The sequence below is a fragment of the Crinia signifera genome, chromosome 2, assembly GCF_055691185.1.
Source record: "Crinia signifera chromosome 2, ASM5569118v1, whole genome shotgun sequence".
Classification (NCBI taxonomy): Eukaryota; Metazoa; Chordata; class Amphibia; order Anura; family Myobatrachidae; genus Crinia; species Crinia signifera.
Window position 1 is genome coordinate 75505541 of NC_139218.1, and position 26639 is coordinate 75532179.

General features: G+C 44.6%; 1 protein-coding gene across 3 annotated transcripts in view; it reads left to right on the plus strand.

The window, feature by feature from the left end:
• Positions 1-26639, plus strand: part of CTPS2 (CTP synthase 2) — a 232487-nt gene that overhangs the window by 155871 nt on the left and 49977 nt on the right. For 2 of the 3 annotated variants that reach the window (XM_083172428.1, XM_083172429.1), the window contains 3 exons: positions 1878-1933; positions 8502-8598; positions 10075-10218. In XM_083172428.1, the coding sequence (XP_083028554.1) occupies positions 1878-1933; positions 8502-8598; positions 10075-10218 (297 nt within the window). Of the gene's footprint in view, positions 1-1877; positions 1934-8501; positions 8599-10074; positions 10220-26639 lie in introns of all 3 variants that reach the window. The other variant, XM_083172427.1, reaches the window with a different exon arrangement.

The following is a 26639-nucleotide window of genomic DNA, read 5'->3' on the forward strand; positions in this document are numbered from 1 at the left end:
CCTATGTGGACGGTGAGCGTAAGTCCGCCCACAAAACATCCGCATACGGAGATGGGCACAAACACCGACAATGGGGAGTGGCGTACACTTGAGCGTACGCCACCGTATACGGACGGGTCTCCTCTTAGACACCGTTAACTGGCGTACAACAAAGCGCACGCCACCATATACGGACGGGTCTCGTCCGTTTTCACACCGACATCTTCCGTATATTGGAGCGTACGCCACAGTGCATGGACGGGTCTCGCCTTTTTCAATGGAAAACTCAGCGTCTGTCACCGATCGTGAGAGTGAACGTCCGTGCAGGGTGGCATACCCTTCACATATATGGCACTGCAAATCTTCCCTTTCAACTGTAATTAAGACATTTAATTAATTATTCTAATTGTTATTTAATAATTGTTTTCTAATAACTCAATTGTCTACCTTAATAAACACCCTAATAAAACAACATTTTAACCCTCATTACATGTATATTTATTATGTTCTAATGTTGCATTTTAATCACTATCTATGTGTCCCCACATTGGTTTTACTTTTAAATAAAGTTATGCTGGTGTTACAGTGAAAAAGTTGACACATGTCGACTTCTGTGAATTGAGTGTCCTGCTTTTTAAAGTAAACAAAAACACTTACTGAATGGGTGTTGATGGTTATAAAATAACTACCCTGACATATATAAGCAGGTCTTAGAATGAATCTTACCTTAAATTAAAACAACCTTTACATGTAGAGAAGTGTAGAAAGATACGCTTCCAATGTGTTTGAAGGCTGTGTGTGGCATTAATTAGCAGACCCAGGCGTCCGCTCTCATGCGGTATCTCTAGGGGTGGTCTGGAGCTATCTTTGGCGTCCGCCTGTTTTTGGCCCAAAATGCACGGTGCGTTCGCCGATCGAGCGGTTGTAGCACCGTACATTTTTGGTGCACACCCCCGTGTATGCCCATGTTTACGCCCAGTTTTCCTCATTATTCCGGCCGATCCCATAAAATCGCCCCCATGCCGCCCACAATGACCGTACTCTTACGGACAGGTTTTTTCGCACGGAGAGACCCGTCCCTGAGCGGTGTGTGGTCGCCGCACATGCGCATAGCGAAAGCTACGCATGCGCAGATGAAAAAAAAAAACCTGATCCGCCCGTATACGGTCCCACCGTACCAAGCAGAATATGGCCCCATATCACATATCCCCCCCCCCCCCCAATAAAGGCAGTTATGGAACAAAGATATAGACAACGGCAACTTTGCCAATACCTCCTTAGCAGATACTATGTAAGTTTTCATTGCACAAATTGTCAGTATTCTCATTATACAAATGGTGAGTCAAATATTTTTTCTACTGTGACTTTAAATCAGTCCATGTACATTTTATTTATGTACTGCAAAGGGTTAAAATTCCCATCAATAAATAATTTAGACTTCTATAGTACTTTAACACACATGAATAGATTTTGCTTACATAATAAGTGATTTTAGGCTACATTTATAGGTGGACACATACAGATGTAGCCCTCTTCATCCTTGCAGGGGCTGGCGATTCTATCGCCATTCCCCGCCAGTGGCCGACTCCCGTCAGGGGCGCCAACGGAGCTTGCCACGGGTCCCTGCTGCCTCCCCTGCCGTCGACGCCGGTCCCCCTCGCCGCCCCGACTCCCCCGATGCGTTCTGGCGGGCGCCCGGCAAGGATGAAGAGGGCTACATCTGTATGTGCTCAGAACATGTGCAGGAGAAACATGCATGCATGCATGCAAAACAAACATTTAGATAAATAAATTCCATCTGCATGTAAAAATGCACCCATATCAGTGTGTGCGCTAGATTAGGTGTATACGTTTGTATTAAATAACTATTTTACTAATTATTTATAATTTATTTCCAGAAACACTCTATGGTAATGTTGACTTTGTAGAAGAGCGGCATAGACACCGGTTTGAGGCAAGTACTATCAATGGACATTTTATTGATTTTTTTACTTATACAAATGAAAAATAATATGTAGATGATCATAACATGTAACTAATCCGAATATGAGAACAAAATAGATTATATTACTGTATTATTAAGCTGTAACATTGATAAGAAAAAGTACTAGTTAACTAGAAATAAGTACAGTTTGAGTATCCCTTATCCGAATATTCGTTATCCGAGTTATTCCGAAAACCATACATTCCAGTGTCTTGACACACACGCGCATCCCAGTCACTCGGCAGCTGGGTGGCAGAAACCCAGTCCATCTCTGCTTCAGGAAGATAGGCAGTGTTAGTGGGGGGAGGGTGCGGGGAGGTGACAGGGACTGGCGACGGCGGACGGGGAGGCTGCGGGTGGCAGCAGGGAGCTCCGTTGGAACGGGGCGTGCAAACGTCTTATTCGTGTGCACCCCCTTCTGACCCAATGCGAGGTTTGGTGGCCTGCAAGGGCTGTTGATTCTAGCAGGCGCTCCATCTGTATTCTCTGCTTTATACAGTATAGCTGCTGGTCTTCACTAAGGGTCATCCAGATATATAGCCGATCAATTACTGAGTACCCTATACTCTTGTTCCCAGCCAGCACTGAATCTGCTATCCTGTGTCTCAGTTTCTGTGCTCGCACTTGCATGCTCCAGCACACCTGCATGGGCCGAGGTGTGCAAATTGCTGAATAGCAATTTCTGCACTTCTACAATCGGGACCGAATGAGGCCCTACATCCATGCTGCTATAAAAACATTACATCAGCAAAGCACAGTCATTGATAGAATGTATTCACCAAATAAACAGTTGTACATGGGAATGGCTTTAAACAAAATAATTACAAGTTCTATTTGGCCTTGAAACACACGTGTCCAATGAATCAACCCATTATTCTTCACAAAAGAGAGACTTTTAATATGAAATAAATACCCAGTTATAACTTTCACAGAACACATCCTTGAAACAGTTGCACAGTTGTATCTCAAATGCTTTGATTAATTAAGTGAGAACACAAAGAAGAGCCGTACGTAATGTATTATTAACATGCAGCATAGAACATTAACTACCACGTTTTACTTAGAAATTGATTTACACTTCAAAGAATGTGAAATTTAAGAGGGAAGTGACCTCTCCTATGCGGATCAAAGACAAGGTCAGTCTTCTTATGTCGACACAATTCCTTTTTGGTGTTATAGCATTAAAGTTCTAAAGATAAAAAAATAGGTGAGAAGGTCATCTGGAGGTGTAACTAGTATGGTGTCTGAAATTGCACTCCCTCTGAGATATTAACCCATCGTAGTACATACAGCAAATGTATGGCAAAATCCTAAATTGACAATGTTCAAAATGTATTCAAAAATATTACTACAGGTTGAGTATCCCATATCCGAATATCCAAAAACTGAAATATTCCAACACCCCCCCCCCCCCCCCCCGCCCCTTCTTCAATACTTACCATGTCCCTCGGCGTCCACGGCGGGCTTCAGGATCCTCTTCTGTGGCATTTCCGGTCCCAGTGGTGCATCGCGCAAGTGTGCGGGCGCGCCGGTGATGTCACCGGCGCGCCTGTACACTCGCGCAATGCCCCCCTGGGTCTCCTTAAGAAGATCCTGGAGGCCGCCGTGGATGCCGGGGGACCATTGGGGGGGACCAGGTAAGTATGTTAAAAAAAATATTCCAAAACACTGAAGAATCTCTTATTCAAATTGCTTGTAGTCACGAGCATTTCGGATAAGGGATACTCAAACTGTATTAATTTATCTAGATGGTTGAGACATCCAGCTATTATTTGTCTAATACAGTAAAATGTGAATAAATCAAGTGTGTAAAATAATATGGGTATATTAATATTCTTCTAAAAGCAAATATATGTACTGTATTAATACATATACATGTGTGCACATAAACGCACACAGTATTGTTCTACAAAAGCCACACGGTCTACGTTACAGGATGTAGTGGGTGTACCGATAGTTGGGATCCCAGCAGTCAGAATACCGTCCTTGGAATCCCGACACCTGTCAGATTGCCAACGCAGGATATCTAACGTAGCTGCCGGGGAGTGTTAGGCGGCAGGAGGAGGCAGAAGCGGGAGGGGAAGGTTAGGGTTGGGCTGCAGGAATAGGTATATTCCCTTGAGTCAGTTACAGTTTAGGAGAACAATATGAACAAAGGCGAAACAGAAAACAAAATCTAGAAGCCAATTATATACTGTAGATAGCATGAAACATAGCAAAATGTTACTTTAATTCCATATTTAATTCCGACTCCCACCTATCTTACTTATGTTTGCATGAGATGAATGCCTGCAGGAGCAGTTAAGTTATCATTTTCACACTTCAGAAAACTGGGTTTCTAGACATTATTATTTTACATGAACAAAAGTAATTTTTTGACATTAGGTCACTCCGCAGAGGATTGTGAAATTAATGATAAAAGCCGCGCACTTAATCATCGCTTAAGCTTTACCTTTGGCATATCGCTTCTTACTGTTAGAATTATCCGCTGATTTACTGTGCATTCATTTTGTGTGAACATGCAATATGTTATTTCTGTACTGAGAAGTACCTTCACCCTGGGAATGTAATGGTTAAACTTAACCAATTGCAGAACATGGATTATTTCTCCAGAAGAATATGGAAGAAATCGAAATCATCCAAGGCATTGCAGGTTATAGTATCAAAATAAATAGCATGTTAAGGCAATGTTTCTGTCTCACAGGACCCTGTCTTCATGCTGTGATAAATAGAAAAGCTAAATCAGCCTGTAGACACAGGGTCCTGCAATACCCAGGAAAACGTCTAAGCTATCCAGTAGTGAAAATCTAGTATTTTGTGTGTAATGTCGGAACGGACAGTATGTTAGTATGAGCGGCTTCACACTGCATGGGCAGGCAGCTCCTGGGGCTGGACGGAACCTCCTGACAACATCTGTGGTGATGAAACATGTTGAGGCGTGGTTTCCAGTAGTGACGCTGGGAGCTGTCTTTTGATCCGTCCAGCCCCAGGAGCTTCCTGCACCTTCAGCGTGAAGCTGCTCATACTTACATGTCTGTCCGCCTGGGATTCGCTGTGTAAACTGCTGTGGTCATTATTGCTGAACCTACAATTCTAAACCCCTTGTGTATGTGAGCTTCCATTGCTAGTAAACTTTGTATTTCAAATTTAATCATTTTACTTGGATAAGCCAACATTGGAGTAAGAGCTGCACTACACTATAAAAAGACTGAACGCTCAAATAATTCCTTGTGGCACGCTGAGACTTCTTTAAAGAACCAATAGGTCAAAAAGTGCATACAGTGGTCCAACGTTTCAGGGCTCTTAGATCCCTTTGTCAAGGCGCTTATTCCTTACAGTGCAATAAAACAGTTAAGACTCTCACCTTAAATAGCAGTGCGAGAACAGGGTGTCCATCCTTCTACCTCCGTGTGAAGTCATAAGTCAGGTGCTGTCAATTCCGGTGAGACACGCTGTCCTCCATGACCATGGAAACCCGGCTGCATGGGGCACGTGATGTAAAGAACAGTGTCTATGAGTGAACAGATAAAACATAGCAGTATACCACGCCGGAAGAGGGGCATGGAGACCAAATTCTTATATATAAAAGAAGAGCGTTTGGCTAATAGTCGCTCAAAATAATTCATGTTTACAACAAGACTGCGTATATAATCTCTATTTGCCGTGTGCACGCATCTTACACATCGCCCTGTATATGGGCACCTATTGTATAAAATTTTTGAATGTGCCCACATCACGTACTGACATTATATCAACACGATATATAAAAATATGAATATAAGGAGTGTTACGCATGAACAATAAGCTATGAGTCAAAAAATCTTCTTTCAAGGATATACAACAGGTCCCCATATAATAAACAATAGGGCATATTTTAAACTAAAAAACTGACAAGTCAAGTGGGATTTGGCCCCAAAAATGCCAGTACTTAATTCCTGGGATTGTGGAGTCTCCAATCCTGGGATTTGGGGATTAAACTGCACAGTCTAATGCCAGGCAGCGCCTGAGCAATTGCTCAGACGCTGCTCGGCTTCTCCCAAATGCCGGGATTGAACAAAATGCCTTGGGATTGGCTTCCCTAGGTGTATGCACCTAAGGAAGCCCAAACTGTGTCGACAGGGCTGCTGAACAGACCAGGTTGGATCGGTAGCTGGAATATATTGGAACACCTGTGGCCAGGTGTAATAGTTTGACATCAGTATCCCAGTAGGACTTGGAATTTTAAAGGTACGGGGCAATCATTTACAAAGCCAAAACATGCCTTTTACATGACTGCCTCTTTCCAAAAATGTCCAGCTTTGGCCTGTATCCCACATGGCTGCTGAAGTCTGACGCTATTACATCCGGCCCCTGGTCTGTTAAGTCTCCTTGTGGACACACTTTTTAACTGTAAACCTTAACATATTTTGTGCAGTAATTGGCTAATGGTGGCCCTCTGTTGTGGCCCTCCTTCCTGTCACAGCCCTTTAAAAAGACCGTTTCTTATGTAATCCATAGAAAAAACAGGACGTACCCGGGTTTAGTGTGAATGGGGCTGAACCGGCAATATCCTGGGTAGCAGTGCAGTAGAAATGTGTCACAAAATCTGGTCCACCCCGGGACTGACCCAGGAACAAAGTCCTGGGTCCGACCCAGGTCTTTAGTGGAAAAGGGTTATTAGTCAACTCTAGATCTATTTTTATGAAGCGGCGGGTTTGCACTTACATTTTAAAGTGGCTCTAACTTCAAAGTGCACCAACTTATAAAAGCTACCGCTTCATAAAAATAGCCCTACAGCCCTAAAATGTACAGCTGCAGTCAATAGGATATCATACCCTCCAACATGACCCATTACATTAGGTACAAAACGCTCTGCTGCTGGACTTCCCTCTTAATGTATGATTGCTGTCACCTGTGCTGAAACACCCTTCTCATCAAGAGTTCCTTTACACTTGATAAGAACCAGTGATGGACTGTGACCGGCTCATGTTAGGAGTATAAGTAGCTCAATGTGTTTCTCCACCTTGTAATTAGCGACTTCCACAAATGTTTCGTGATTTAATTATTCTTGTATTAAAGGATAAAAAAACTGACAGCCAATGACTGACAAATATATAACTAATGCTTACAGTTGTATTGGTTTTCTCTGAACAGTCATAGTTTTGACTCAAAGAAAGGTTTAACCCAGCATCCTCATCTTTCTAGAATACATTTCTGACACATTGGGGGGGGGGGGGGGGGGGGGAGTATTCAGTCCCAGGCGCCATTTCCGATGGAATTTGACAAGACAGATCCGGCTTTAAAACCAGTCTGTTTTGAAGGAAACAGCCGTGGATTGTCAAATTCATGGCTGTTTCTTGACAATCCACAGACATTTCATTTTCTCCGGTACGCCCCCTTTTCGCCACTGGACAGGCTGAACATTGAATTCCATCTGTCTAGTTGCAGACGAGCTGTCCGAAAATGGCCCAGGATTCTGACTTTCGGGACATCAGATAGTCGGAATCCCGGAATCTGTCGGGATAGTCGCAATCCCAAATTGAAAACCCCCTATAGCGTTAGATTTGCTAAGATGTTAACTCTATTGAAGATAGGATATTGCCCATAAACAACCAATCAGATTCAGATGAGCTATAGCATTTGAGCCTGAGCACTTTATTATACCCGTGACACCTGCCTACTCCTGAGGATTACAATCTCAACAGCAGTTTTATATGGGACTTCTCCTCTACATGGTCTTGATCTAGCATTGGTTCCTATTATGGACTGACCAGCGGCATCCATTCACCTTATACCCAGGTATACCGGATCAATCATCAGAAATTATGTGCACATTCTGTCTACAACTGGGATCAGCCAACTGGTAATATCATTTGCTGCACTAAATATCGACACCCCACTGCTACCTTATCCTGGATATAGAGTACCATTAATTGTCTCAAGGGTATATTATCATTTTAATACTCTATTTCTTAATCCATGAGAATTTTTAACTCATTTTTTATGATTTTTATATTGTCTAAATAAATGTGTTTATTTGAAAGAAACCTTCATATTTTCAAAATTATTTGAGAAACGTAGCAAGCGCCGGTTGCTTTTTCCGTATTTAATTGTTTATTGTATAAGGACTGGCAATCCTTAAACCAGCTGCTGTTAGCCGCGCACCTTATCCTTTCCATTTTTTTCTAAACCAATCAGATCCTTTCTATTATTTTTTAGAAGGTGCCAAATGAATAACAACTAGAATCTGGGCAACATCCCATCTTCAATAGAACTTTTAAGGAATGTTCTCGGATTTACAAGTTTGCCTTTCTTTAGAGGTACTGGATATCAAACTCATTCTATACTTTTAATGGGACACCTTTGCCATTTTCAGTTGCTCTTTAGGAATGAAGGCTCAGTCACAGAATCATTGTTTGAAAAGACTAAATAATGACCATTCTTGACAAGAGCCATGCAGTACTGTGTTACATTTTACAGTATATTTGTCATTCTTGAATTCAAGTGAAAAAGAGACTTGGAAAGTTTACAGCCGATAACATGGTCTAATTCTCCACAGGTAAATCCAGGCCTTACACCACAGTTTGAAGAAAAGGGTTTAAAATTTGTTGGACATGACACAGAGGGACAGAGAATGGAAGTCATTGAACTTGAAGGTTAGTAGTTAATATGTCTTATATAGAAATACATGTGAGATTGCAAGACCAAAAATGCAAGGGCTCATTTATAGTGCAGTGGGGCAGATGTATTATAGCGGCGCATAGCGTCTCATTAACGAGGTCAAGCAGAAAGGGACATCAACAAGATGTATTAACATCTTGTCTGCCGAAGCGGGGGAACGCAAACTCCTCCCTCCGGCGATGTTCCCCTCCCTGAGACAGCACGTCAGTTCACACTGACACGCTGTCTCCTTCCCCCAGCCGGCTGGACTGGGCATGCGTGGGATCTTGCTACTCACGTAAGATCTCCAGCCCATCCCAGATCCAGCAGCAGGGACAGTGATGTCCCTGCTGTTGAGAGAGGGCTTAGCCATCTGCTGACCGGTCATACATTCGCCCTGCATATCGGCCTGCTATCATTTAGATAGCAGCACTGATATGGACAAAGGGCGCATAGCACCCCTGTCATTTAGTGCACACTGGCTACTTCATACATTGGGGAGAAACGGTATCAGTGCACATAACATGCGCTGATACCCCTTCTTCCCCCATAACGACACTTCATACATCTGCCCCAGTGTGAGGTAAAAAGCTAATTTGCTTCATTGGGGGATACATACTTTTGCTATTACTTAAACAAAAAATTTGGATGCTGATTGTAGTAAAGGTGCATACAACACGGTGCAATTTTGGTTTCGATTTTACTATATATAGTCAAAATCTTAAGAAAAGTTAGCACAAATCGTACAGTGTTCTCCTCGTACGTGCATTGGTTTCCTCTGGGTACTTCGGTTTCCTCCCACAATTCAAAAATATACTGGTAGGTTAATTGGTTCCCAACAAAATTAACCCTAGAATGTCTATGTGTGCGTGTACATGTGGTAGGGAATATAGATTGTAAGCTCCACTGGGGCAGGGACTGATGTGAATGTTCAAATACTTTCTGTAAAGCGCTGCGCGATAAGAATCATAATAATAACTAAATCAACAGGGGTTCACATATTCAAAAGCTAAAACCCATTGCCACGCATTTTATAAATTTCTCTGTACCGTCCACCGCACCCATTTTGGTTTGTCTCTGCCCCAAGCTACAGTAAGTGCAAGAGATTTCTTAGAAACAGTCCCTTCCCCGTATCCACACCCAAGTCAGGGCTGTACTGTCCACTTGCATTGATAATACCCAGTTCCGGGCCAGAAAAGCCCTATTTCATGGAAAGACATACAGTATCTGGTTATCTTGCATCTGACTTAACTTGGACAGACATACAAAATTTAATTGTGAATTGGCGTTTGCATGTGCACTTTATTTATTGCCATGCCAAAGTTGCCATTCTTGTGATTAATTTGTGGTAAATGAATTTCTGCCACTGACATTTTTAGATGCCTGTCCTTTTCGCTTTAATGATCCACATGCTTTTTATGTACTGTTCAAGCTTATTCATCTTTGTATTTATGAGAGCATTCTATCTGCAGGTCATCCATACTTTGTGGGCGTGCAGTTCCATCCAGAATTCTCCTCCAGACCAATGAAACCTTCCCCACCCTATCTAGGGCTAATGCTGGCCTCTTCTGGGAAACTTTCCTCATATGTGCAGAATGGTTGCAAATTATCTTCAAGGTAAATCGTTTAGTATTTAAATGGCATGTGTACAAGTTATATTCACTGTGCTGCTCATGTTCCTTTGATCATGGGATCAGCCAAGCAGATAAGCAGCCAGCGGTTTATCCTGTTATCTACCTAAACGCTCATTTTATGTTGCAGTTTTTTACTCAAAGTACAGATGTTACCTTATACACCTATCCTCAATACACCATGTGGTGCAAGTGAGCCCAGCCGCGCGATGCAACTGTCATTTAACTGATTCATTTGATATGTGAAACTAAAGGGCCCCTTACACTTGTGAGATTTCTCTTTCAATAGTCCTGGTGACACAGCTCAACATTGGGATGTAGGAGGGTCCGTAGGAGCCAGGCACCTATCCTAAAGCTTTTGGAGGGTAGGCTCTTCCCTCCTGCATCCCAGACTCCTCAGTTCGTGTTAGGTGCCCACTGGAGTGGGTGCTATTCTAAAGGGCTGCCGGAGCAGCCAAAGGATTAGAGTTAGTTAGGAGTTTTTTATTTTATTAACTTTTACACTAGCTAGGTAGGCACAGTGTGAGGATTCTCACTGAATCCTCACACTGACAGCGCAGCAGGAGCTGACAGAAGCGCGTCCTGTCAGCTCGCTGTGCACAGGGGAGACGCTGTCTGGTCTCCCTGTGCAGCGCTTACAGCTTCTATTAAGAAGCTGCCTGGGCTCCGGAGCGCTCTGAAACCGGCTTCACGCTGGGTGGGGATCATGGGGGACAGGCGCTCCGTGATGGCGGCGGCCATTTTCTGTGGAGCATACACACTGAGCTCCAATATGAGAGGACAGCAGTGTGTTACAGGCATGTTCCAAGTGGTCCCCAGCAGAGGGGGAGACACTGGAACTTGGAGATCCTGCAGTGGGAGCGGCTGTCTGGGGGTGGTTGGCGCCAAAAGCCACGGACCCCGCAGCAGCAGGGACTTGGTCTCTTCCCTCTCTCTGTTTTGGCGCCATTCGGAACGCTTGCAGCGGAGCTGAGCTGGCTGACAGATCCTGGGCATCGTTTTCCCCACTGTGACAGCTTCAGACAGATAAGTGACTGTAGTACATTGGCTCTGTATAAAACGCCTGTAAATTGTGCAGTGACTGTGTTACTTTTACATCATGTCTGAGCAACAGTCTGTGGCTTTGGGGGAGGGAGCCCTTAATGCATTGAGCGCTTGCAGTGTTTGTACACTGAATTTTGTCCCTGAGCAGATGGCCAAGGGGGGCTTGTGTATTGCTTGCGCTGCTGTGAGACCCATGGGGAGTGAACCCCAGAGGGTAGAGCAATCGGAACCTGCGTGGGCCAGTGCCCTGGGCAGGTCGGTTAATGCCTTAGTGCAATTGCTGGACAGACAGAGTGATGTGTTGGTAGCTTCCCCGAGACCTATGTCATCATCTCAGCAGTCCTCTGGCTCCTTGCCTCTGACCCAGGCAGATCCTGGTTTCTTACAGGTCATGCAGGATACTGCTAAGGGGATCAGCAGGTTTAATGATTTGTTAGACAGATTTGATGGTGATACTGTGGGGACCCCTAAAAGGTCTTATTCAGTGCCATTGCTTGTTGCTGATGAGGAGGGAGAGTACTCAGACATCCCCTGGGATCAGGGTGATGATTCTGAAGAGTCCTCAGCCTCAGGGGTGGAGGACTTGATTACTGCTGTTAAGCAGGCTTTGAATTTGTCTGTGGAGGATAAAACTCCTGCAAAGGGTGTTTTTAAACGGCAGCGTAAGAAGACTGTTACTTTCCCTGCGGATGAAGGTTTACAGGATCTATTGGAAGGGGCTTGGAAAACGCCCGATAAAAGGCTGCAGATGCCTAAGAGATTCTTAAGTCTATACCCCATGCCTGAGGCTCATGCAGACCTCTGGGAAAAAGTTCCGGTGGTGGATGCTTCTGTGGCTCGGCTTTCTAAAGCCACGGTGCTACCTGTCCAGGGGGGGCAGCATTTAAGGACCCCGTAGACAAAAAGCTGGAAGGTAACCTCAAGGCAATATTTGAGGGGGTATGCTTCACTGTACGCCCGCTTATAGCATCAGCCTGGGTCTCTAAGGCCATGATTGTGTGGGCCAATGATCTGTGTACAATTTTACATGCTGATCCATGTGTGTTGTTGCTTGCTGAGAAGCTTAAAGCAGCTGCGGAGTATGTGCTTGAAGCTGAGGACGAAGCTCTCAAAATGGCTTCCAGGGTTTCCAGTGTCCGTCAATGCCAGGAGAGTGCTGTGGCTTAAAGCCTAGGAAACGGATAATGAATCTAAAAAGGCCTTAGAGGCTTTAGCTTTTAAAGGAAAGCTGTTGTTTGGTTCAGAGCTGGAAGAGATTATTAAGCAGGCCACGGGAGGCAAAAGTACCTTCCTGCCGGCTCCTGCAGCAAAACAGGCTTCAAGGTTTTCTACTTTTAGGCCGTCCTTTCGGCCCTCCCCTAGAGGGGGTGCGTCCTTTAGGGGAAAATTTCAGGCCTCCAGGGGCAAGGCCCCTAAGTCAAAGTTTGGTTCCTTTAATAAGAAACCAAGCACCAAAGGTGAGGACAAGCCCTCAGCATGACTACCTGGGAATTATCCCGACGGTGGTCAGAGTGGGGGGGGCGTCTGAGATGGTTCAGGGACACTTGGGCATTGTTGGGCCGGGATCCTTGGGTGTTGGACATTATATCCCAGGGTTACAGAATTCCCTTCAAAGGTCTTCCTCCGAGAAGATTCATTCCTACACCACTACCAAAGGAGTCTTGGCTCCGGGCTGCTCTTTTGGGGGCAGCTCAATCTCTCTTAGAGAAGGGCGTAGTGATCCCGGTCCCTCGAGCGGAGTGGAAAAAAGGCTTTTATTCCACACTGTTTTTGGTGCCCAAGCCAGACATGTCTTTCAGACCAATCTTAAATCTAAAGTCTTTTAATCTCCATCTATGGGTAGACCATTTCAAGATGGAATCTCTACGGTCTGTGCTGCTAAGCTTGGACCAGGGAGAATTTTTGGCGTCCATGGATGTTCAGGACGCATATCTCCACGTCCCTATCCATTCGGAGCATCAGGCTCTCTTGAGGTTTGCGATAGGAGACCTGCATTTGCAATTTCAGGCGTTGCCCTTCGGTCTGGCCACAGCGTCAAGGGTATTCACCAAAATTATGTCTGTAATGGCGGCTGCTCTCCGCCTGAAAGGGATCACGGTGATTCCATATTTAGACGACCTGCTGTTCAAAGCAGAGTCGGCCGAGAGGTTGCAGAGTCACTTGGCAGAGGCCATCAGTTTTTTGAAGAATGCCTTTTAAACTTACAAAAGTCGGATGGCTTTTAAACTAACAAAAGTCTCAGCTTGTGCCGTCACAGAGAATCCAGTTCCTGGGGGTTGTCCTGGATACCCATCTACATCTGCCAGTAACAAAGGCCAGGGACATAGCCACCTTGGTGCGGGAGATCCTGAGGCCTCGGAGTCCATCGGTTTGGAGGTGTCTCAAACTGTTGGGCAAAATGGTGGCGACTTTCAAGACGCTACAGTTTGCCAGGTTCCACTCTCGAGTGTTTCAGTGGGAAATTCTGACGTCTTGGTCAGGAAATACTCACACCATGAAGTCAGAGCACATAGTGTTGTCTCCAGAGACACGGTCTTCTCTGCAATGGTGGATGCAGGTGGATTCCCTTCAGTGGGGTCGGTCTCTGCAGTCTTGGGACTGGCTGGTAGTGACTACCGACGCCAGTCTCAGGGGCTGGAGGGCGGTGGTTTTGGACCTACGCCTTCAGTGCTTATGGACCTCGGAGGAGTCTGCCTTGCCGATCAACATCCTGGAACTGCGGGCTGTGTGGAAAGTGATATCTCTGGCAGGAGAAAGATTACAGGGCCTTCCTTTGAGGATTCAGACCGACAACGCCACGGCTGTGGCATACCTGAATCACCAGGGAGGCACACGCAGCAAGCTGGCCATGTGGGAGGTTTCCCGGATTTACTTGTGGGCGGAGCTGAATGTTCCAGCGTTGTCAGCGATATTCATCCCAGGGGTGGAGAATATCGAGGCCGATTTTATGAGCAGGGAGGAGCTGCTGGAAGGGGAATGGAGCCTGAACCCACAGGTATTTCTTCAACTTACATTGAAGTGGGGAACTCTGGATGTGGACCTGATGGCATCAAGGTTCAATCATCAGGTGCCCAGGTTCTATGCCAGGACGAGAGATCCACGAGCCGAAGCAGTGGATGCAATGACTATCCCCTGGGAGGGGAATCTGCTTTATGTCTTCCTGCTGTTTCCAATGCTGGCGAGGGTATTGAAAAGAGTCCAGTCCCAAGGAATTCCGGTGATTCTAGTGGCCCCAGATTGGCCAAGGAGGTCCTGGTACTCGAGGCTTCAGAGATTGTCTGTGGACTCGTGGCGTCTACCTCTGAGGTCAGACCTGTTAAGCCAAGGGCCGTTCTTACACCTGGATTCAGCTGCGCTAAATTTGACGGCTTGGCTATTGAGACCACCATCTTGAAGAATAAGGGGTTCTCGGAGGTAATTAACACCATGGTTAAAGCTAGGAAGTCAGTGTATTCGGCTTACTATTATAGGGTCTGGAAGACCTATATTAGGTGGTGTGAAAGGCAGAAGTCGCACACATCGCGATTTTGACTTTCTAAATTGCTGGAGTTTTTGCAGGATGGCTTCTCGTCTGGGTTAAGCCTTCAGTCACTCAAGGTACAGATATCGGCCTTGTCGATTTATTTCCAGAAAAGGATAGCTTTGCTACCGGAGGTGCAAACCTTCCTGCAAGGGGTTTCATGATTGAAACCCCCCTACAAGCAACCAGTGGCTCCATGGGATTTATCGCTGGTACTGGAGTGTCTTCAAAAGGCGCCTTTTGAGCAACTGAGGTCGGCTCAAAAGTTTCTTACATGGAAGCTTGTATTTTTGTTGGCTGTTGCGTCAGCAAAGAGAGTATCAGAGTTGGGAGCGTTGTCATGCATGTCTCCTTTTCTTATTTTTCATGATGACAGGGCTGTTCTTTGAACAGTACCCCAATTTTTGGAAGACCTATATTAGGTGGTGTGAAAGGCAGAAGTCACACACATCGCGATTTAGATTGGCTAAATTGCTGGAGCTTTTGCAGGACGGCTTTTCATCTGGGTTAAGCCTTCAGTCACTCAAAGTGCAGATCTCGGCCTTGTCAATTTATTTCCAAAGAAGGATAGCATTGTTACCGGAAGTACAGACCTTCCTGCAGGGGGTTTCTCGATTGAAACCTCCCTACAAGCAACCAGTAGCGCCATGGGATTTATCTCTGGTTCTGGAGTGTCTTCAAAAGGCGCCTTTTGAGCCGTAAAGGTCGGCTGACCTTAAATTCCTTACATGGAAACTGGTATTTTTGTTGGCGGTGGCGTCAGCAAAAAGAGTATCGGAGTTGGGAGCATTGTCCTGCAAGTCTCCCTTCCTTATATTTCATGATGATAGGGCTGTCCTTCGGACAGTACCCCAATTTTTACCAAAAGTAGTCTCTGCTTTTCATCTAAATCAGGAGATAGTTCTGCCTGTGTTTCAACCCCCAGAGGGTTCAAGAAAAAGGGACAAATTGAGGAATTTGGATGTTGTGCGCGCCTTGCGCATTTATGTGGACAGGGTGAAGGGTGTCAGGAAGACTGACACTTTGCTAGTCTTGTATGATGTGCACAAGATTGGTTGGCCTGCCTCTAAGCAGACCATTGCTAGGTGGTTGCGTTCTGTCATTGCCTTTGCATATACTAAGCTTGGCTGGCCTGTGCCGGCCAGGATTAATGCGCATACCACCAGGTAGGTCGCCACCTCTTGGGCGGTTCGACATGGGGCCACAGCTGAGCAGGTTTGCAGGGCCGCCACTTGGTCATCTGTTCACACTTTTGCCAAATTCTATAGGTTCCATGAGTTCGCGTCGGAGGACGCATCATTCGGGCGAGCAGTGATGAGAGCTGCAGACCTGAGCGTACCCACCCAAAGGACCGGCTCTGGAATGTCCCAATGTTGAGCTGTGTCACCAGGACCATTGAAAGAGAAAAAGGAGTTTGTAACTTTCAAATCCCTTTCTCTGATATGGTCCTGGTGACACAGCGATCCCTCCCATACGCTCAGTAAGTATGCCAGTGTTCATGATGTTTCATGTTATATATGGTTGAAAAGTTAATTTTGAGATTGTGCATATAATATGTGCAGGCGTTTGTACTGAGTTAATGTATTCCAGTGGCTTTGAAAGATTGAACTGAGGAGTCTGGGATGCAGAAGGGAGGAGCCTACCCTCCAAAAGCTTTAGGATAGGTGCCTGGCTCCTACGGACCCTCCTACATCCCAATGTTGAGCTGTGTCACCAGGACCATATCAGAGAAAGAGATTCGAACGGTAAGTTCTTACAAAAATCCCTTTTTTGTGAGATTTGATCCAATTTGAGTCAATTTCAATCAATCTGACAAAATCCGATGTGCCTGTCTGACAAAATCTTATGTGCCTGATGTGTAGGACACAATCCACAATCCCTTGCCATTGGGTATAACCAAGAGATTGGAAGAGATTGAACCTCCTGCACATAAAATAAATCTTGAGTCAATCCGGTTCAATTTGTTGATCAATAAGTTGAACAAGTGTAAGGGGGCCTTAAATCTGTTAAAGTGCCCACACACTAGAAAGATCTGCGATCGTAAGATGTGCGCATAAATTAGCCTTGAAATCTTTTGTCCGTCCTGGACAAAAGATTTCAGGCAAGCGCACATCTTTACCAAAGATTTCTCTTAAGATCCCATGTGCGTTCCTATGGATCTTTTGTTAAATCTTCTGGTCTTTCATTCAGCATGTAAGATCAGAAGATTTAGCAAAAGATCCACGGGAGCGCGCATCGGACCGATATCAGCCGATTTTCGACTGATTATCGAAAAACATCTGTCGCTATATCGGTCGATTTATCGGAAATCAGACAATCGGCCAAAAAACTGTTCTAGTGTGTGAGCACTTTAAGTCTGAATCTGTTTACGAAGCACAATGGACGATCGGCCCCGATTGCGGCAGTGTCCCGCCAACCGCTGCGTTTTAATACCGCAATCCGCGGGTCTCAGTTTTTATACAGGATGAAATCTCTCAATGAGTAGGTTGTTTAACTGGAATGCAACAGGTTATGGGTTTGAATGGGTATGTCAGTTTATTGAAGTGTGTTTTTTAGTAACTGAACAAAAAATCTATAAAAAAAACAAGTAACTAAAAAAGAGTTCTCAAGTTAAGTGCACAAATTTGGTATAAAGTGGATTTTGTCCAAATCCATCTTCTTGCAGTGTTCAATAACTGTGTGTATAATATATATAATAAGCTAATAGGCATCATAGCATGTTGTGCCCCTTCCCAATGAGGGCATGCGCCTTTTGTCCCTATTAGGGGGGTGCCAATTCTCTTTCTGACACAAGACACAAAAAAGTGTAGTTACAGCTCTGGTTTGAGGATGTATATAATTTTTCTTTTCAGTACCCATAGGCAATAACTGCAAAAAGACCTCTCCTGCATTAGGGGCCTGAAATCATGCTGGGTCAGGGACTTATTAGCAATTTAAAGTGGTTATGGAAAAAAAAAAAAATTCTCATTTAAATTACATTTTCCCTAATATAAAATTGCATTGTGTTCAAACGTCACACATCCCTGTGATTCCCACATCCCAGTGCCTGCCACACAATATACAATGCATTCCAGTGACAATACAGTAAAATACAATACATGGGATATTACAAACACAATCCAGAGAGCATACCAGTGACCAGCAGTCATCCAGAGAGCACTCACTGACAGTCATACAATACAAACGTCATCAAGTAACAGATATACAATTCGGAGGGCTTACCAATGACAGTAATACAATACAAGTAATACATAAGACAAGCTCATGTAAGCCATACAAAAGGCAATGCTTAGATAGCCATACAATACAGAGAGTATTTAGTACATATAACTTTAATCATCACCATATCAACCATTCCTACTCTAACTCTTTGTCATACATTTCCCCTATGACATTGTGCATTGATGACCCAGAACCCCCCCCCCCCCCCATATCATTCTCCCCTGTAATATACCTGTACTGCTAACAGTAGTATCTCATGCATTAGGGCAGGGATCCTCAAACTATTTTGCTCTGGGACCCCATCAGACAATAAGCCAGCCAGTTACTGCAGTTACATCACATGTGGAGTCAACAGACAGTGCATGTATGGCAGCATTGTGGAGGTACAAAATGATGGGAGGAGACTAAAACAGACAATTCAACAGATATTTCAGACTTCTTGAATCACTAATTGACTTTACAAAAGTCATCAGCCTGATGGTCAGCAACATGGAGTCCACATTGGGGTCAGGACCCACAGTTTGACACCCGCTGCATTAGGGAACACGGTCGATAGCAGTCAAAATGTCAACATTTTTCCATATTTTTTGAGCGACATGTGCCGACAGGTGGTATTTCATGTCCTACCATCCACTAGGGCTTGGAGGGAGAATATAATGCTTGTGTTGACCTTTTGACCCTGTTGACCTTATCCATGTCAACATTTTTCTTGTGTTGACCTAAGATCTTAATTTTGTCAATCCAATGACGCATACCCATGCATTAGGGTGTTAGTTTCCAGCAGAGAGAAACAAAGTCTGATGAAGCCGTCTGTAACATTCTTGATCATCCTATACAGTAAATATTAATTTCTAATATCACTTTAAATATCTCATCAGCATAAGCTAACCCGACTGATTACACTGATTGCTGCTCCAACACTACACACTATGAGCCGGTCATCAATCCAAATCATGCATTGATGAGATATAGCAGGGTCAAAACAGGCTATCCGCAAGATAAATTGATGGCTGCGCATCACGCATTCATACAACAGAGGCAGCTTTTAAGGTGCATGATTGGTCTCATAAGGAATAATTTGGTTTTCTAGATACAGAAATCATAAGGTAACATATCCTGCACTGTAGGATAATGCTGGTTGGTATATTACCTATTGGAATCTAGATATCCTATTTTATATGATACCTTGCAAAACTTTATAAATTATATTTATCAATGCAATTAAAAATGTAAATGATTGATGTAGATTCTTTTTTAACATTGTAATATTGTTGCTTTTTTCGGAACTTGTGTAGTTTCAAGGCGCCAGCTCTACGCTATGTTTGAATCCTGGCAGCTGTACGCCCACTGGCTGCCTTACTTCTCTAAGCTACGTTATCAGCGTAGCGCCGGCGGCAGCAGCACTACGCTAAGTTTGTTTGAAGCTATGTTATCAGTGTAGTCCAATGGCTGCCTTACTGCTGTAGTTAATTTGAAGATACGTTATCAGTGTAGCTCAACGGCTGCCTTACTTGTGTCTACATTTTAGTTGGGTATAGGGGTGCAGCATTATTCCAAAAAAAGACACAGACCAAAAATATGTGAAAAACACTAGTAAACCTGTCAACAATGACACTTGTCGACATAAAAGCTGTCGACCTTGTTTATTCCACTATCCACGCCAGCCCGAAGCGTGGCGAGCGCACGCGGTACGCGTCCTACTGATCTTTTCATACCCCCATTATACACGTCGGCGTGGAGTTGATTTTATAAAGTGTGACGAGCCAAAAGCGTGGCGAGCGCAGCGAGCCTCACGAGGGGAAGCGGAATACATGTGAAGTTACCCGATTCACCTCACGGGGCTTGCTGCGCTCGCCACGCTTCGGGCACAGGGGCTCGCTGCGCTCGCCACACTTTATGAAATCCACTAAACGCCGACGTGGATAGTGGAGATATGAAAAGGTCGGTACGGGCTGGTGGGGGGTGTTTCAGGAAAACATTCACACCTGCCATATCATACACCTGAGACAGTAATGAAAAATGGGTCTGACTCTCACAGAATCTAACAGCTGACCGACTACGCTAACTGCGTACCACTCAATCTACCAGCTGACTGACTATGCTACGCTGTCCATGGGAACACTACGCTGCATCTGACAGGGACGCTGGCTACGCTAAGCGGCCACATGAACACGCTACGCTAACTACGTAACTGGCGCCGTGAAACTACAGAAGTACCCTTTTAAAATTTGTTGATAGCATTGTGAACTAAAATGCAAACTGCTTGCTAAAGACAGGATAATTCAGTAAGCCTCACAGATCTCCGAAAATTGCTATTCAGCAATTTCCAGAGATCTGCGCATGAGTACACTTAAAACTGCTGTCTTGCTGCAACTGCAGTGTAAGTAGCAGCGGGGGGCTGCAATGGAGCACCGACTGTTGAGGGGGAGGAGTGACCAAGCGTTTTGTGGGACTGGACAATGCAAGCTTGTCCTGAATGCTAGGGGGCAGAGGCACTGAGACCCGCAACATGGCCGGCCTGTGTCTGATTTCGCATCTAGGCTGCATAGTCAGCGAATCGCTCGCACTTTGGTTAAGTACCACGCAGAATTTTGTGGGCACATCGTGTTGAAGGGACCTGGCTAGCTAGACAGCCATGCCCTGTACTGGGTGCTACCCCTGCAGCCCAGCGCTGGCGGTGAAGCTAAATTAGGCCCTTAATCCTGTATATTTCAATAAAAGAGAAAATAATACAAGGATAATACAAAGATGATAGTAAAGGTGGCCATACACTACGGAGACATTTCTGAGGGGAGAAGTTGGCTCTACCATCCCTTCTTGAACCACCCGAGAACCTCCTGGGTGACATGACTGCATGTGATACAGTAATAATTGGTGGTTTTGTCAGCGCTAGAGGTACTGCTGTGTGAAGGGGCTGCAGTGTATTGAGCTGTCCTAGCTCACAGGGTATCTTAATAAGGATTGGGTTAACACTGCGCTCACCTTCTGAACAAACCTGAGCTCCAACCCAGTGATTCGTGTGTATGTAATATAGGATATATATTGCAAGAGTGATGTAAATATAAATATGACAGCAATGAATTATGTGCAAGAAACAAGGTGCATTTATTGCTGCAATGTACACCATATATGACAACTGTGATACACTGAAACAATGTTGCACAAGTTTTCAAATAGGGGACTGGTGGGGTGGGGGAGGGGGGTGGAGGGGAGTAAGTTCGGTACCAGGCTTGCCCGGGGCAGTGTCGGCAGCTTGGTGGAGCAAGTCTGACAGTTCAGTTTGCTGTATTAAATCTGAGCAAATGATGAAAAGTACATTGGGGCGTCTGTGAAGAGAAACACACACAGTGGGGTGGTGCAGGGGGCTGGCGTCCCGTCCCCCCGCAGTGCACCGCTCACCTGTGTCTGAAGCCTGTGCGAGATCGGTCCCACGTAGTCTGTGTGCCTCTGTCTCCCGCCCTGACTCAGACAGCTGTGCCGCTGTGCTCTGAGCCCTGCTCTGCGGTCTGTCTGATGCGCGACTTCCTGGTAACGGCGCCTTGTCAGCACAGTACCCGGCGTCGCTGCAGCAGTGGGTTAACCGCAGGCTCAACTCCCAGCCGGGAGGAGACTTGATGGAATGGTTATGGGAGTGAGGGGTGCATAATGCTGGTATGTCCTGTGTAGTATCCAACGCGTTTCAACTGTATAGGTCTTTTTCAAGGATGTTGGTGCTCAGTGGTGACCAGGTATTTAAGGCGGAGTGTCCCGCCCCCTTTTCACCTGTGATAGGTTTAACTCATCTAATGTCACGTGCGGATGTTAATATGCAGGTGGTGATGATTCGAATCTGAAGTGCACACAGGTGTGTGACTATTTAGTTAATAGTGAAAGAAGCTTTGAAGTAAATCATTCAATTCAACTGTAATGATTGGGCTGCTGGAAAAGGATGATGATTCTGGGGAGGGGTAAAATTCTTCTATGGCAGTGAAAAATAGTCCAGCGGGGTTAGAGCAGTGCGAGTTCTTGAAGTGCATAGATACACTGTGTTTCTCATAACCCAGTTTAATGTTGCGGATATGTTCATATAGCCTAACTTTGAGGGGCCGTGTAGTTCTCCCCACATATCCATACCACACGGGCACCTCAAAAGGTAGATGACCCCCTTGTTTTCACAGGAGAGGTGTTGTTTGTATCTGAACGTGCGGTTGATGGTGTTAGATGTCCACGTCAGTGCGCCTTTTGTGGTGGGGCTTGAAAGGTTTTTGCAGCCTGTGCAGCGACCACACTGAAAGAAACCCTTTCTGTCAATCAGTCTGGTTTGTACACTTTCTTTGGGTTTTATGTGATTTTTAAAAAGCTTTTGTTTTAGGTCAGGTGCTTTCCTAAAAACGAGTCTCGGTCTATCTGGTAGTATGTCATTGAGTTGTTGGTCCTGTTTTAGAATGTGCCAGTGTTTCTGTAGTATTTTTTTAAATTGTGTAGATGAGTGATTGAATTGGGTGATGAACGTCAATTCATGTGTGTCTTCTGTATTAGTTAGGTGCTTGCTGGTGAGGGTTGTGGCCCTGTCCATTTCGGTGATGTCACTATAGGCTTTTTCTACAACGTCTCTGTCATATAATTTCTCAAGGAATTGTTCCTTGAGTTCGTTAGATTGTGTATGGAAGTCATTTGTCTTAGAGCAGTCAGCCACCAAATAAAAATGCAGTCATCAATGTAACGTCGCCATAGGATCAAATTGGCAGCCCAGTCACGCTCTCCCCAGATGAAGTCCTCCTCCCACTTACCCATGAATAGGTTAGCGTAACTGGGCGCCACTTTTGATCCCATGGTGGTCCCGGTGGTCTGTAAGTAAAATGTGTTGTTGAACCATGTGTAATTGTGATGCAGTATGTAGTCTATGGAGTCGATAATAAATTGTATTTGGTCATGCTGTAGGTTTTGTGCTTTTTGTAGAAAATATCTGGTGCTGTCCAGACCTTGGTTGTGCTTGATGACAGTATATAAAGATGTTACATCACTGGTTACCAGCCAGTAGTCCTCCTTCCAGTCTATTGTTTGTAGGGTAGTGATGATATCGGTGGTATCCCTGATGTATGATAGTAGTGTTTTGACTATATCCTGTAGAAAGGTGTCCGTGTACTCTGCTAGGTTTGATGTGATGGAGCCAATTCCAGAGATAATTGGTCTCCCTGGGGGGTTCTGCAGGTTTTTGTGAATCTTAGGTAGATAGTAAAAGACTGGGATTTTGGGATGTTGCTGTCTGATGTAGTTGTATTCTGATTTGTTGAGTATTCCTTTGCTATGTCCTGTATGTAGTAAGTTATCTAGTTCCTGTTTGAACCTGGTTGTGGGGTCGCTTGGTAATGTTGTGTATGTAGTCTTGTCCTCCAGTAGTCTAAGGGATTCATTGGAGTAATCAGTCTTGTTCAGGATGACTATCCCCCCCCCCCTTTATCCGCTGGTTTTATTATCAGATTGGGGTTGGTTTCTAAGTCCTTAAGTGCTTCCCTTTCCCTTTTTGTCATGTTCTCATTATGTATGTTGTATTTGTTTTTTTTTGTTTTCCATACGATCTAGATCCTCAGTGACAAGTGATTCAAATGTTTTAATCTGGTGGCTTTTGACGTGTGTAGGATTGAACGTGGATTTGGGTCTGAGAGTGGTGTGTTGGTAAGTGTCCGATGTCTGGTTGCTATTGCGTATGATAGGGTTGGTCATGAAATACTTTTTTAAACATAGTTTCCGTGTAAAAGATTGTAAGTCACAATAAGTGTTGAATTTGTCTGGTTGTTTTGTCAGAGCAAACTTGAGTCCTTTTGATAGGATATCGAGTTGTTCCTTTGATAGTGTGGTGTCATTTAAATTGAATATCTCCGTATGTGTATGTGATGACTCCAGTGTGGTATGTTGATGTGTTTTTGTTTTTTTGGGGTCACCTCCCCTACATCCTCTTCTAGATTTATGGGTCTTTTCTTTTTGTTCTGTATGTGATTGTTGGTTGTTGGTGTCAGGCAGGCCTTCCGACCTGCCTCTGTATCTAAGAAATTCTCTCCCCATGTCGGAGCTTCTGAGGTTTCTGCGCCACATGTTGGTAGGGATGTGGGTGCTTGTGTACCTGCAGTATTTGAAGAGGAGGAGTCCCCAGTGGAATTGTTCTCAGGAATAATGTCTGATGCAGTAATGCTGAAGTGTCTTTGTGTGGTCACCCAGCTCTTGTCAAATGAGAGTCTGGTGAGATTGTCGTAGTCCTTGTCGTCCTCAATTTCATACACTGAAAAAGAGGTATTATTGGTCGTGTTCAAGCTGTCTTCTGATTCTGTGTCTGGAGATGCTACTTTGATGGTAATGGGGGTGTGAGATTTGTTCGTTGTGTGTAACTGGGACATATATTGCTGATAGGTAAGGCCTGTGTCTTTGTATTGAATTGGTTTATGCTTCGGTTGTGGTAGCAACGGTCTTTGTGATTTGTGTGTCGTATTGAATTGGTTTATGCTTCGGTTGTGGTAGCAACGGTCTTTGTGATTTGTGTGTCGTTTTGGTCTGTGGTCTAGCAGGTGTTCTTTTTTTCGGTCGTGGGATTTTGGTCAGTGTTGGTCTGGTGTCCCTATGTATTTTCTTTATTTTGGTGCTAATTATGTCATTTTCTTTTTTTGTCAGCCTGTTGTGATATGGTCTCTATATCTTCGTAACCTGGTTCCTTGGTGAATGGCTCAATTTGTTTGTATGTATCAATTATCTGTGTGGAGAGTGTTTCTAACACAGTGTGGTTTTTTTTGTATCAGCAATTTCATTAATTCTATCGAGCATTTATGTAGTACAGTCTGCCACTGTTGTTGAAAGTTGTGGTCGTCGGCATAGTGGGTGGATGTTTTTTTGATCTTGAGTTCCTTGGGAATCAGATCATGTTCTATGTACCATTGTAAGAAATGCGATTCCCACCACGTTTGTGTTTCCTTCTGTATCAGTTTCTCTCGTGTTCTGTAGTGCCCAAAAAACTCTGATGGAGGTAATGTCTGGCTGTAGGTGTTTATGTGCTTCCCTTCTAATTCAGCCCTTTTAACCCTTTTGTCCCTGATGTCGAGAATACCCATGTGGGGTGTAGTACCAAGCTGCTGTACAGGCGGACAGTATTGATGTAATAATTGGTGGTTTAACACTGCGCTCACCTTCTGAACCAACTTGAGCTCCAACCCAGTGATTCGTTTGTATGTAATAAAGGATATATATTGCAAGAGTGATGTAAATATAAATATAAATATGACAGCAATGAATTATGTGCAAGAAACGAGGTGCGTTTATTGCTGCAATGTACACCATATATGACAACTGTGATACACTGGAACAATGTTGCACAAGTTTTCAAATAGGGGACTGGTGGTGTGGGGGAGGGGGGTGGAGGGGAGTAAGTTCGGTACCAGATACAGCATGATATGTTATGATACAACATATGTTATTTTGCATACAATGTATCCTATACAATCGCAGTGGTGTAGCTATAAAATTTGATCCCCCAGCCAAGAGTTTCTGGCGCCCCCCAATAGAAAACGTATTCATACTCTACTGTATTACCCTCACAAATCTAGAACACACATATGCCCCCTCCACAACTGTCACCACACCCACTTTAACAATTTTTTTTTACACAAATCCCCCCCCTCCTCTCCTCACCAACAGCTCCCTCACCACCCCCAGCCCCACACGTGTATACACAAACAAACTCACAAATCCCCTGCGCCACACTAGCAACTGCCAGGGATGTCACAGACTCACCAGTGTATCTCAGCAGGGGCAGGCTCTGGTTCGCTGCCTGATGTATGATGATCCATGGCAGGCTACTCCATAGAGTTGCTGCGGCAGGTGAGTGCTTCCCCTCTGTCCGTCCAAGCACGCCCACCCATACTAGCCCGCACAGGTCAGCCAGAGGCGCCCGCCTCCCACCACAGACCCTGCTAGCGATGCTGCTCCAAGCCGCATCGGGGTCTGCCACATAGTAGCTATGCTACTGTGCAATCCCCAGCCAGGCCTTATGAAATGCTTGCAGATGCTTATCTAACCTTATGTAACCTGCAGTCCATGTGAGCTTCAGGGACCGCGCATCGCATTCGACATGATGTCAAAAACATGCAAATTGGACACTTTTTATGCTACTGTATTTATGGCCACAATCGCATAAATATTTACCAAATCGCAAGAAAAATGTATGGGCACCTTAAAAGTAATCAATTCAGCATTTAACATTATTATGTTTTTTTTCAGCCTTTTATCCTGTATTATTTGTGATATATCGGCCCTTATTCTGGTTCTCTCGCAAAGGCAAGTTTCTTCTCAAATGGATAAAACCATGTGCACTGCAGGTGGGGCAGATGTAACTTGTGCAGAGAGAATTAGATTTAGGTGGGGTTTTACTTCAAAGTGAGGTCTACAGTATATTACAGTGTAACAATAAAGCAGCCAGTATTTCCCCTGCTCCGAAACAAAATAACACCCAAATCTAATACCCCTTTCACACTGCAGCTATAACCCAGCTATTTACCAATTTTTAACCATTTCTAAATGGTTATAGCTACAGTGTGAAAGCGACAGTTCGAAATTACCGGTTCAAGAAAACCGGTAATTCAAAACGGTTAAAAAGAAG